This window comes from Polypterus senegalus, chromosome 14 (assembly GCF_016835505.1).
Source record: "Polypterus senegalus isolate Bchr_013 chromosome 14, ASM1683550v1, whole genome shotgun sequence".
NCBI lineage: Eukaryota > Metazoa > Chordata > Cladistia > Polypteriformes > Polypteridae > Polypterus > Polypterus senegalus.
Genome location: NC_053167.1, coordinates 142,418,067 through 142,432,420, shown reverse-complemented (window position 1 = coordinate 142,432,420; position 14,354 = coordinate 142,418,067). Strand labels below are relative to the sequence as shown.

Below are 14,354 nucleotides of genomic sequence, written 5' to 3'. Positions count from 1 at the left end.
TTAGGAAATTTCCTGGTGAAACTGTTTAACACAGATAATGCTCTCCATATACACGAGTAAGTACCTCTATTATACGTCATGTTGCTTACACGTTGAAAATATAATTTATGATGTTCCTTCCTCTAGGCGTTTCATTGAAATTTTTGGTTTTAATTCCTATGCCTATTGTTTCTTTTTTATGTATTGGTGGGAAGGGCAGCGACATCAACGACATTTCATTGTATGGAAGTCCAAAGACCATAGAGCTCTTTCCTTTTCTGAATATTAGCAGACACAGTTGACCGACTTGTCACTAAAGCATCTCCTTGATGACCCCACCAATAGGGGGCAGCAGTGCAGTTGGAGGCTCTCACTGCCACACGTGGATGGCAGAACCCTCGATGGAGACTAGCGAGAGTAAAGCGTGCCACTGTAGTAGTAGTAGTAGTAAGTAAGTAAGTAGTACAGTCACATGTATGTGTAGGTGGGCAGTCGTTGAACTCCAGGCTCTCTGCAGCCCCCGCGCCAGCTCAACTCACCAACAATTTCCTAAAAAATGTAAAGAAAAGCTGCTGTTTTTTAAAAGGAGGAAACGACTCCGCTTCCCAAGGGCCAGATTGCGCTGAACAAAAGAGTCGGAAACAAAGAAGAACAAGGAGATGCATGGAAACACAGCTTGATATCGGCAGGAAGACGGCTGCCCTGCTCACGCTGCGCACACACACGCGCCTGTCAATAACAATGAGACTGAGTGAGGAGGAGGAGGAGCAGATGCTCTGCACAGGAAGAGGCCATGTTATATAGCGCCTTTCACAGTTAGTGAATCGGTGCTGCTTGGCATACAGCTTATTTGGTGTCTTTCGGGGTGGACGATATCAACTCGTTACCCTGTTGGCCCAAAGGTAAGCAGCAGCTGGCAATGCAGTGACAGCCACTGGGTACAAAGCTATTCAGAGAGGGGGGCACTGCAGGGGGTCAGAGATTTTGAATGCCCAAAGCAGCTTTACATGTACAGCCAAGAAGACCCTCTGCAAAGTCCACCAGTCTCTATCCACATCCATCTATTTACACAATTGTCACCTGTCATCGATCGAGGGAACACAATGTCCACAAAAGAAATGCTGGGGCTCCAGCTGGGTCACCCCTCTTAATAAATGCAGGGTCCCAAACAGAAACAGGCAGACATATTTACGAGAAGTTTTACAAAACAGCCAAGTAAGGCTGAGGGTAATTCAAGGGTGGCATTTTTACATCAAAGCTGCGTCACGCAGTGTCCTCTGTCTGGAATGAGATGAGCCCTGTCGGGAACGCCTTTGGTTTGTTACCCTGGCTGGACTGGGTGGGGCGGAGTCAGTGGCCCTCATTGGGCAGATTTCATGGTAGTGACACCCCTCATGACTGCCCCCTGGAGGAATAAAGAAAGAAGTGCAACCTCCCTGCATCTAAAATGGCACTAAACAGTTTCTTTCCCAGAAGCCTCTGTGCCCAAATGGCTCAGTATAGCAGGACACCCCACTCTCAGTCATGGAGTGACATGGACAGTCCACCCTTACTGAAGCACACAGGACTGCCAGGGGAAGTGGGCATGAATGGTACCAGGAAGGCAGCCAAATTAGAAAACACCGCAAATCTGACTGCCTTTATCTCCATCTTTAATCCTGGCATCCCCATAGAACAGGGGTCTCCAACTCCAGTCTTGGAGGGCTGCTGCGGCTGCAGGTTTTCATTCTAACCCTTTTCTTAATTAGTGACCAGATTTTGCTGCTAATTCACTCTTTGCCTTAATTTTAACTCATGCACAACTTAAGACTCGGGCCCCTTAATTATTTCTTTTTTTTTCCTGAATTAGCAACCAAACAATATTAAGACACAAAATGAACCAACAGATAAACAACAACCTGCGTCCATCAGACAATAACTGAAAATCAAGAAAGGTGAAGGCCTCCGGTCCACAAGACATTCTGACAGCCAGCGCTCTAAAAAAAAAGGAAATGTCTGCCAGGGCAGAATGAGCGAGCGCCACGGAATTAAATGACGGCTTTAATCAGCAACGAGAATTGGCTTCGAGTTAAGAAACTGAATGAAGTGAAGTTGGTTGGAGTTTGAGGCCCCGACTTGGTTGCTCATCTGTTGGCTCACTTGACATCAAATTTATGTTTAGGTGCCGTTTAGGGAAAAAAAGAATCAATTCAGCGGTTTAGAGTCTCAAGAAAAGTCAATTAAAATAAAGTGAAATAGTGAATGAGCAGCAAAAACTGGTCACTAATTAAGAAAAGAGTTAGAATGAGGGCGGCACGGTGGCGCAGTGGTGGCGCTGCTACCTTTCAGTTAGGAGACCCTTAAGGGTTCGCTTCCCGGGTCCTCCCTGCGTGGAGTTTGCGTGTTCTCCCAGTGTCTGCGTGGCTTTCCTCCCACAGTCCACAGACATGCAGGTCACATGCATTGGTGATCCTAAATTGTCCCTAGTGTGTGATTGGTGTGTGTGAGTGTGCGCCCTGTCCAGGGATTTGTTCCTGCCTTGCGCCCTGTGTTGGCTGGGATTGGCTCCAGCAGACCCCCATGAGGATACAGTGGGTTGCATGGATGGATGGAGTTAGAATGAAAGCTTGCAGCCACAGTAGCTCTCCAGGACTGGCGCTGGAGACCCCCGCCATAGGACAATGGGCTGAGCTAAGACACGGAGTTGGCTGGGCTGACGACATACTAATGTGGACCTGCAGGTACTGATGGACGCAGGCGGCACCGCTCACAGACACCAAGGCATACGTAACGGACGTGCAGACTCGCACTCGGCCCCATTGCGATTTCTCCACACCTGTTACAGGCACCGGACCCACATGGTGTCTGACCTCCTGAGGTTGGACGCAGGCCTGTCCTGTACGTGCTAAACAATTCCGATCGCTTTTATCTAATTTGAGTCTGAACAGCCCCATCAGGACTTCGCTCAAGGATGCGACTTGCTTGCCATTATTTCTGCGCAGAAATCCCAAAGGGTGGAGTGAATGGCCCGGGGGTTGACGTGTAGCGAAGGAAGAACGTTTGTTAATCCATAGATTTTATTTGTCTCGATGACAAAGCAGTTTGCTGGCGCCCTGTCCAAGTGTTGTTGCTCCTGCCTTCTACCTGATTCTTGCTAGGACAGGCTCCAGCTTCACCACAACCCTATTGTGAATAACCCAGTTTGGAAAACGGATGGATGGATGTGTGTAACCACTGAGCCTCACACCTCAGGTACATTCAATCCTAACACGGTCACGGGTTCAAATATCATCCCTTTTATCACTTGCAGCACCTTACTGAACAGAGATATTCAGATAATACCATTCCTCCTTCTCTCCTTCCACTCTTCCATGAGTTTTGTCCTCCGCCTCCCTACACTGACTGCCCTGCCAAGGTGGAGTGACCCGGGAAGACTTCCAGTACTGGGCCGTGGTCCACCTGAAGCACTTCGGATGGAAGTTCCATAAAATTAGGGTTATACGTTACTGCAGCACCCCTTGGTGGCACCTTAGGACCCCCAACTGGGTTGCAGGCCAGAACTCCAATTCTCGGTGTGAATATCCTGCAGGGTACCGAAGTCCAGGGATGCTGCCAGCTAGAATATCAGGAGGGTAAATGACATCCACATGTTGTTGACTCCCCCAGTCCTTCCATCACATTGGCCCTTTCAGCTGGCTTAGGATTCCTGTTTCATCCATTTTCCTTCATTATGGTATCCCAGCCAGGTAAGGAATCCTCCTCCATCCCCTTCGGGACGCCTGTCCATCCAGTGTGGCACCCGCAAGTGTCATTGACATGCAGCCCCCTCTGAACCTTCAGATGTGCTTTTAAAATATCCAGCACTGCTCTCGTCCCACAGGCTTCAATGATTAAAGCTCAGAAATCATCCAGCAGAACTTAATAAATACATACATTTAATTAATTGAAAGAGCAGGGGCAGCTTGTTCAAGTGAGCGGGCCCGTGTGCTTGGGGCTCTGTCCCTGCACTGACCCCGCCATTGTTGTCCGAGCCTTACATCCACACTATTACATTTTAATTAAGAAATCGGCAGCTTTAAAACTAAAATGATCCTCGCCGGGTGGCCTGTAGGGGGCTCTCCAGCGTCCCCAAACCCGGCACGCAGACACAAACACAGGTTAATGCGAGGTTAATACGTGGGAAACGCTTCCTTAATCGTTTACCACCATCCAAGCACAGCACACAAGTCCAAAGCACACAGCAGTGAAGCACTTCTTCCTCTCTCACTCCACCATCTTCCTCCTCCCGATGACATGGGACTCACTAGTCCCTGCAGCTCCCCCGGGTGGCACCCACAGGACCCAAAAGGGCTGATCCACAGAGCTCCATGTCCCATGAAGCGCTGTGGGAATGTAATAACCCCTTGGGGCTGCCGTCTAGTGATCCAGGAGAGATAATGCCCACTGCATGCTCTGTCCTTCCACTTCCTAGGCGTCCCAGTCGGGTACAGGACCCGGTGGTCCGCCACAGCCCACACTCACATTATTTGTGATGATTTCTTCATCCAAACTAAAACAGCTGAAAATGCATGGAGGTTCACCTCCATTGGGCGTGCGTGCGAGCGAGCATCAGCGGAAAAATCATTAAGAGGATAGCAGCGTCATCGACCAAGCGATTTTACTGCAAACTGTTGCGGCCGGTAAATTATTTGCCCTTCTTGCACGTATGCACCATTCCGACTGTTCAAAACGCAATTCAGAAGCAACACAACACGCGTCACGGAGAGCAACTCCTCTGTGCCTGCTATGCTGGACTATGCTGGGGAATGAGACATCTTCACGAGCGGGATCCAATCAGGGAAGGGCTGCACAATGAGTGTGAGCCAATCAGAGCGCAGTTAGAGTCTGCGTTTTTCACAGCTCGATATTTTCATTGCCGTTCCAGAAGTGCACGCCTCCGGAGGGTGGCTGGTGGTGGTCTGCTTTCTGAAGACCCACAGTCAGGCGTCAAATGGGACCCCCAGTGACTGCTTCTCCTGCCCTTAAGTGGCCATACTGGAGCAAGAGGTCATCGGCTGTCCCCGGGCGCTTCCTGCATCTTCTGGCAGTTCCAGCATCTCAGCCTCAGCAGTCCACCATCGTCTCCATCGGCTGGAGGCCCGCAGCGTCTCCACACTTCTCACGTCACGTCTTAATTACTGAGCGAGAGCAGAGCCTCAACCTGCAGACGAGGCCGGCCTAATCACGGCACCGATTACAGAATTAGTGAACACTGAGCGCCAGTAAATACAATTAGAGATGTCTGATTAACTGGAATCAATAACTGCAAAGAGTGCATGAAAATATTCCAGGAAGACCCGCGGGAGGGCAGCAGGGTGTTGGGGGTTTAACTGCCAAAATCAGCTATCAGGTAATTAATACTGCGCCACACACCAGCGCTCACTTTACAGCAGTGCCAGGATGAGCCCAAGGTGGGTCTGTCTCACAGGGGTGTAAATGGAGACCCAAGTAAATATGAACAGCACCCCAGGGAGTCCTCGTTAGGCAGAATTACAGAAAGCACCCATAAGAGAGGCAAGTGCAGCACCTGATAGGCAGCACCCAGAAGACAATTTGGTATAACAGGGCAGCACCACGGAAAGCATACGGTATGACTGGACAGGACTGTGAAGAGCCGCCTATGGAAATGGACAGCACCCTGGAGAGCACCCGAGACTGATCTCTGGACTGTATAAATAGACAGCACCCATGATCATCGAGAGCAGTCTAGACAAATGCACAGCAGCCCAGGGAGGGATGGACAGCCCTGCCAGGCCAGTAATTACACACAGCACCATAGGAGAAGATGTCCAGCAGCTGGGTGTGGGGCACTTCATAGAAATGGGCAGCACCCTGGAAAGCATGCAGTACAGCTGGACAAGATTATGGAGAGCCGCCTGTGCAAACCTCAGGACAATGGAGAGCACCCAATGTAAGTGGACAACACCCAAGATGTCTCTGTACAAACAGGCAGCGCTTTCAGAAGCTTACTGTATAAGTAGGCAGCACCCAGTTTAGATTAAGAGGATCATACAAATGGGCAGCATCCCAGGAAGCATTCATTATGGAAAGGACAGCCCAGTAATTACAGAGACCACCCATAAGGAGAGGCTATGGTACCTGGGTGTGGGGTACGTCATGTAAATGGCCAGCACTCAGCATAACTGGACAGCATCACAGAAACACGCAGTATAGCTGGACAGGACTGTGGGGGGCAGCCTATAGAAATGGAGAGCACCCAAGAAAGATCTCAGTACTTTACATATGGGCAGCACCTTGAGATGCATATTATATAAATGGACAACACCATGGAGAGCACCCATCTGAAATTGACAGGGTCATAGAGAGCAGTCTGTACAAATGCACAGCAGCCCAGGGAGCGCTCATTAGGCATGGGCAGCAGCCCAGGGAGGGATGGGCAGCCCTGCCAGGCCAGTAATTACAGACAGCACCCATAGGAGAAGATGTCCAGCACCTGGGTGTGGGGCACTTCATACGAATGGGCAGCACCCTGGAAAGCATACAGTACAGCTGGACAAGATTGTGGAGAGCCACCTGTGCAAACCTCAGGACCATGGAGAGCACCCAAGCCATCTCTGTACAAATGGGCAGAGAAACTTATTGTATAAATAGACAGCACCCACTTTAAATCATCACGATCATGGAGAACAACCAGTACAAACAGGGCAGCATCCCAGGAAGCATTCATTATGGGAAGGACCCATAGGAGAGGCTATGGTACGCGTCCACCACCTGGATGTGGGGTACTTCATGCAAATGGGCAGCACCCAGCATAACTGAACAGCACCCTGTATAGCATGCAGTAATAGCTGGACTGTGGGCAGCAGCCTATACAATTGGAGAGCATCTTAGAGGGCACCCATCTTACATGAACAGCACCCTGGAAAGCACCCAGTGTAAATGGATAACACCCAAGGCAGATCTCTGCACAAATGGGCATCACTTTCAGAAGCAGATCTAATAAATGGACAGCACCATGGAGAAAACTCTGAACAAGTGGGCAACACCATGGAAACGCCAAGTGTAACCTGACAGTATCAAGGACAGCAGTTAATACAAATGGATGTCATCTCGAAGAGCATCCATTGTAATGGAGACAACACCCAAGACAGATCCCTGTGCCAATGGGCAGCACCTTGGAGAGCAGCCTGTATAAAATGGGCAGCACCTGGGGACCATATGTACAAATGGGCAGCACCTGGACAGCACTTTCTGAAAACAGATGGTACTCGATATACTGTAACTGGATAGAACCATTTACAGAATGGACAACCCCCTGGTGTGGCACGGAATAGGACGCTATCTTGTTTACATGCTGTGCCCATTGTATGCCAGTGTAGTTTAGCATCCCTTTCCTGTACCAACTCCTAGCCAGTATGGAGGTAAGTGCAATGCAGTGTGACCAATTGTGTGCCAGTGCATTAGCTGCAAAGAGGTTATGCCCATTGTTCTGATGTTGATGAATGAGTAAATACAGGACTGGCATGCAGGCTCAAGCAATGAAAATGCTGTATTTTGCTAAGTGCCAATGCAGAGGCAGTAGAGTTTATGCCCACTATGCAGCACTGGTAATAACAGTTTAAACATGGTACCGTCACAGAGGCTGAGTCAAAAGCACTGTGTACCAGTGCAACACAGATGCTGTGCCCACCGCATGGCAATGCACACATATATAGTATGTGCACACATTACAGTGGCTGAGGCAGAGTGGTGCAGTGCAGTGCAGATGCTGTGTCTGCTGAGTGCCAGCTCAGTGGCAGTAAATAAGTTGGGAACATTGTATGCCAGGACCAGGGCCAAGGTATAGAAGGGATTGGCACCCAAAGCAAGTTCTCATAACTGGTGTACAGAGATTGAAGATCAGGTAGATAGTCTGTACCTCTTGTGTGCCAGTGTAGTGGCTGTAGAGATGTCATGCCTACTGCATGCCAGTGTCGATGAGAGAATAAATACATAACCTAAATGCAGATGGAGACCATGATGTTGTGTGCCTGTATAGAGAGATTATGCCCACTGTGTGCCAGGGCTATTGGAGCACAGAAGTTTTTCCCACAGTGTGCTGAGGCTGATGACAGAGTAAATATATCACCAACATACAGATGGAGGCCATGATATGATGTGCCAGTGTTGTGGCAAAGCAAATGTTATGCCTACTGTGTGTGAGGGTTACTGATAGCTTAAACATGGGACTGGCACTGAGGCAAAACCACTGTGTGCCAGTGTCATTTTAAGTAGTATAGTGTAGATGAGGTGTTGGAACAGAGGTGATGCCCATCATATGCCAATACAGAGGGAGGTCATGCTGTTGTGTGCTGGTACAGTCTCAACACAGAGAGTTTATACCCAATATGTGCCAGTGCTGATGTCAGACTAAACAAGGGAGTCCCACCCTGGCCAAGGCCATTCAGCTCTGTGCCAGTGAAGTTCAATGTGGATATGGTGTTTAAGTGCCAGTGCAGTTGGAGTTAAAATATTATACCCACTGTGTGCCAGGGCTAATGAGAGCATACAGATATGATGTGGCAGCAACACTGTGTGCCAATATAGTACAGAATGGTATAGATGATGTGCCTGCTGAGTGCCACCACAGGAGACCACGACCATGTTATGACCATGGCAAGGCAAACAAGGAAGTGGCACCACAGGGAGTTCATAATTCTGGATGCCAGTGTAGTGCATCATGGATGTGGTGCCTACTGACAGTGAGACATTATAAATGCAACAGTCACACAGAGGAAGGTCATGCCACACTGTGCCAGCATAGTCACTGTGCAGATGTTATGCCCACTGTGTGCCTGTGCAAAAGCTATACCCTTGGAGGTGATGAGAGTGAACGGTTGGCCCAGAGATGAAGGCGGCACGAATCCTTTAGAAGAGCTTTGATTTATGAACTGCGAGATGCCATCTCCGTCTCACGCTAAGCAGTATTAATACGTGTGCCGTTCCTCGCTGATGGCAGCCTGGAGCTGTCACTTCTAATAAAGGAAGAGTTCCATTGTGGAGAGTCTGCACTGCAAGCTGCCCGTGTCTACGAGTCCTGCAGTCAGCTGGAAACCTTGTGCCAGCCGCTCTTACCCAGAATGTGCCCTTGCTTGCAGCTTTCAACAGTAATAAGCCTGAAGAAGGTGCGTGCCACACCCAAGACATGGGCAGACGGTAAATGACCAGCCAATTTACAAAGAGCTGAGGTTCACTGAATGCCCCTTTGTTTTGTTGATGCGAAAGGCACTATATAAAAGGAAAACTGATCCGTAGTGCATTATGATGTACTTCTTGAGCCTGAGTCCTGGTGGGCAGCACACCCCGTCATTGGAGTGTTTGTCCTGCCCTTGACCAGCCCCCACGCTAGGGTGATGACCCCCTGTTCGTCATGCTTCATGTGTGGATCATCTAAGGTGTGTCACACACACCCTTATGTGGTCACCAGGGATCCACCAACTGACCCTGGTCTAACCTTATATAGTGCCTTTCACCCATTTAGGCTTTGATCTAAGCGAACTTTTGCACGTGGCAGGACTCCGAGTCATATTGGAAGTCCGATGTATGTTGGCTGAACAGGACTGGAGAAAGTCCAGTCCCCTGCGGTGCTCCTGTGCTGCTGACCACAATGTCAGACCTGCAGTTCCCAAGAGGCACATACTGAGGTCTGTCTGTAAGATAGTGTGGTGTGAAAAACTATTTGCCCCCTTCCTGATTTCTTATTCTTTTGTATGTTTGTCAGACAAAATGTTTCTGATCATCAAACACATTTAACCATTAGTCAAATATAACACAAGTAAACACAAAATGCAGTTTTTAAATGATGGTTTTGATTATTTAGGGAGAAAAACAAATCCAAACCTACACGGCCCTGTGTGAAAAAGTAATTGCCCCCTTGTTCAAAAATCACCTAACTGTGGTGTATCACACCTGAGTTCAATTTCCGTAGCCACCCCAGGCCTGATTACTGCCACACCTGTTTCAATCAAGAAATCACTTCAATAGGAGCTGCCTGACACAGAGAAGTCGACCAAAAGCACCACAAAAGCTAGACATCATGCCAAGATCCAAAGAAATTCAGGAACAAATGAGAACAGAAGTCATTGAGATCTATCAGTCTGGTAAAGGTTATAAAGCCATTTCTAAAGCTTTGGGACTCCAGCGAACCACAGTGAGAGCCATTATCCACAAATGGCAAAAACATGGAACAGTGGTGAACCTTCCCAGGAGTGGCCGGCCGACCAAAATTACCCCAAGAGCGCAGAGAGCGACTCATCCGAGAGGTCACAAAGACCCCAGGACAACGTCTAAAGAACTGCAGGCCTCACTTGCCTCAATTAAGGTCAGTGTTCACGACTCCACCATAAGAAAGAGACTGGGCAAAACGGCCTGCATGGCAGATTTCCAAGACGCAAACCACTGTTAAGCAAAAGAACATTAGGGCTCGTCTCAATTTTGCTAAGAAACATCTCAATGATTGCCAAGACTTTTGGGAAAATACCTTGTGGACTGATGAGACAAAAGTTGAACTTTTTGGAAGGCAAATGTCCCGTTACATCTGGCGTAAAAGGAACACAGCATTTCAGAAAAAGAACATCATACCAACAGTAAAATATGGTGGTGGTAGTGTGATGGTCTGGGGTTGTTTTGCTGCTTCAGGACCTGGAAGGCTTGCTGTGATAGATGGAACCATGAATTCTACTGTCTACCAAAAATCCTGAAGGAGAATGTCCGCCATCTGTTCGTCAACTCAAGCTGAAGCGATCTTGGGTGCTGCAACAGGACAATGACCCAAAACACACCAGCAAATCCACCTCTGAATGGCTGAAGAAAAACAAAATGAAGACTTTGGAGTGGCCTAGTCAAAGTCCTGACCTGAATCCAATTGAGATGCTATGGCATGACCTTAAAAAGGCGGTTCATGCTAGAAAACCCTCAAATAAAGCTGAATTACAACAATTCTGCAAAGATGAGTGGGCCAAAATTCCTCCAGAGCGCTGTAAAAGACTCATTGCAAGTTATCGCAAACGCTTGATTGCAGTTATTGCTGCTAAGGGTGGCCCAACCAGTTATTAGGTTCAGGGGGCAATTACTTTTTCACACAGGGCCATGTAGGTTTGGATTTTTTTTCTCCCTAAATAATAAAAACTGCATTTTGTGTTTACTTGTGTTATATTTGACTAATGGTTAAATGTGTTTGATGATCAGAAACATTTTGTGTGACAAACATGCAAAAGAATAAGAAATCAGGAAGGGGGCAAATAGTTTTTCACACCACTGTATATTATATATCGGAGTGTCTGACATCTTATATTCCAAATCGTAAACTTAGATCTTCAAATGAGGGTCTGCATAGAATTCCAAGAGCAAAATTTAAAAGAAGTGGTGAGGCGGGCAGGCGGCCTTCTGCTGTTAGGCACCTCAAATCTGAAATTGCCTGCCAATAGGAACTCACCAGGCTGGTACGGTGGCGCACTTTAAAACACTGCTGAAAACTCATTACTGTAACATGGCCTTCTTCACTTTAGTGTAATCCTGACGCTCGTATATTCAATTCATTATCATTACTATTCATGGTGGCTCCACAATCCATACTAACCCCTACTCTCTCTTCTGTTCTTTTCCGGTTTTCTGTGATCTGTGCCACCACCACCTGATCAGAGCACCGTGATGTTCCTATGTTGATGGATTAAAGGCCAGGAGTCCACGTGACCGTCATCATCAAGTCCTTCCATGTGAACCCTGAATACCATGAGGACTGATTGAGGTCACTGATGTCAGGTAGAATGCCTAGAGGGGGCTGGGTGGTCTCGTGACCTCTGAACCTGTGGACGCTGAGGGTCAGGAACGACAGGAGACCTGCAGATTGAAAGAAGCTTTTTATTCTCGGTGAGTAGGAAGCGGCGTCAGCTCGTGCAACCAGCTTCACGTTACAGGGAATTTCTTTGTTTAATAGCAGATCTGTTTACATGTTTGAAGCAGAACTTCTCACCGTAAGCTTCAGTGATCAACTCCTTACCTTGCTTAGGTATGCAATGTTTCTGCACAACAGTCGGGAGGAATTAACTACACACTCAAGTCTTTAGCAATATGCTCAAAATAGTTTAAGCAAGGGTCCGGGAGCCGGTCCCAGCTGACTTCGTAATGTCACAGGGTGTTCTGTTATCATCAAGAGGTCAGCACTTTCTTATAAATGATGCAAGTTAGTCCCTTGTGATGGATGGATGGCCGGCTTCATATTCCGGCCCTCACCCCCAGGCCGCCAGGAGGAGCTCTCCCGACAGCATGGACGGGCCCCGAATTCCAGCAGGGCCTCATGGACTATGTAGTTTTTATGCACAGCCCTGCTGGATACCTTGGGGACCACTGGGAGTCGCTGTCGGGAGGCCAGTGGACTCATTTGTGCCCTGTGACCCAGAAGTTCGTCAAAGGAAGAGCGACGGGCTTCCGGGGTGAAGAAAAGTACTTTTTACAGGATCACATGGACTGGGGATTGGGAACACCTCCGGGTCAGGGACTATAAAAGGACTGTGGGACTGGGGCGAGCTGAGCTGGGTGGTAGGAGAGCTGGAGGATTGGATTATTGATTGTGTTTGTTGATTTATGAATATAGTGGAGGAGAGGGTGCTCGGTGCACTTTATTATAATAATAAAAATCATTATTATTGCACTGTTACCTGGTGTTCAGCGTGGTACCTGAGGGTTCAAGGGAGCGCTAGCGCCCCCTACTGCTACACCCTCAATTCTGTGCACAAAGCTTCATTCTTTTTCTGCATAAATGAGGAATAAATCACGTCGCTCTCTGCAGCATGATTAATACAAAATACGGTCCTTACAGTCCTTCTGATCATTACACTTAATGATGTCTTTTCTTTCTCAAACCTCTGCAGATTTTATTTTTTCTGGAGTTTTTTTTATGGCTTTTCTGTCCTCCCTGGCCATCGGACGTTACTCTTATTCGATGTTAATTAGCGTTCTCTTATTTTAATTCTTATTTTTTTTCTCTTTCTTCATCATGTAAAGCGCTTTGAGCTCATTATTTGTATGAAAATGTGCGACAGAAAGAAATGTTGTTGTTGTTGTTGTACTGGACACAACGCTACGTCACTGAGTTTATGTCTGTCATTATAGAATGGGACACCTCAGCTGGACAACACTGGGCCAAAGGGCACTCTGAGTGACAATACACAGGTGAACAGAGATGGGCACTTGGACTTGTCACCAGTGTCCGCGCGTTAGGGGGCTGCTGGCTGGCTGTCACCCCAGTCTGAGTGCCCGTGGGTCTGTGTGGCTGCAGGGTGAGACACCACGCTACTGGGCAGAGCATCACAAATTACAAATACCCTGGGTACTCCTGTCCTCACCAGTCTGGTCAATGGTGTTTATGTGCCACCACAGAATGGTGAGACGCCACACAAATCAGAAGAGTCCAGCAGTGGCCCGACCCTCATAACAGCTGGGTAAGGTGGCAATTTGTCTTGTTGATGGCACCCACTAGTGAGTGGCACGCTAACTCAGTCTGTATTAACATGAAGAATGACAGCAGAAGGTTGTTAAGTATTCATTTTTACAATCTGTTATGAAACAATGATCTGGAATTGGATCCTGAAGCCTTGGATGGCACGCAGCAGATGCACACACACACACACACACACCCTCACACACACTGGCACCACGTTGCCCACACTCGCGGTCAAAAACGGTGCCTTGACGTCTGCTGACATCTCCTTTGATGCCACAGATTTGTGATGCACCCACTACTGCTGAGTGCCCCTTATTCTGTGCCCACAGGTGTTGACCCAAACCCCTGATAATGAATTCAATTTGGGGAGTCCAGCCTCCAGGCCTTCTTATCCATGGGTTGCCCGTATCCCACTCCTGCCACCAATATGGATACGTCAGGCTGCTGCCCCCCTCATTCCCACTAGCAGTACAGGACCACTGGGGGGCGCCCTCTCGGCCGCTCCTACCTTTCCTCCTGGATTCCTTTCGTGTGCTGGTTTTGACAGCTGCCTGGAGTTCTGTCTCCGTTGACATCCTATTAAGTCCTTAGTCGTCTTCAAACAGACCCGATGGTGGACAGAGGCTCATTTAGAATTGCTCGACCGCGACTCCGTCCTGTAAAGCTCTAGCCAAGACTCTGCATGTTCATCATCGCTGTCGAGTGCTGCAAAGAGACAGAGAGAGCAGACAAAGTTAGCGGCAACTAGAGGAGCGGCAGGGAAACGCGTCCGACGGGGTCCGGCCCGGTGTGGAGGGAGGAGAACGAGCGTCCCGTGCTGAACCGAACAAGCAGGCCGACATCTGCTGTCACCTGACCCCTCGAGACTCCTTCTGCACTTGTGCTGCTCTTACTTCTCTTACCTCCATCCTTTTGT

At 48.4% G+C, this 14,354-nt stretch overlaps 1 protein-coding gene across 1 annotated transcript in view; it reads right to left on the bottom strand.

Annotated features, from left to right (window-relative positions):
* Window positions 1-14,127, bottom strand: part of dab1a (DAB adaptor protein 1a) — a 94,169-nt gene extending 80,042 nt beyond the window's left edge. Inside the window, exon 1 of the mRNA XM_039734671.1 lies at window positions 13,947-14,127. Coding sequence (XP_039590605.1) covers window positions 13,947-14,013 — 67 coding nt within the window. The 5' untranslated portion in view covers window positions 14,014-14,127. The remainder of the gene's footprint in view (window positions 1-13,946) is intronic.
* Window positions 14,128-14,354: the final 227 nt, after the last annotated feature.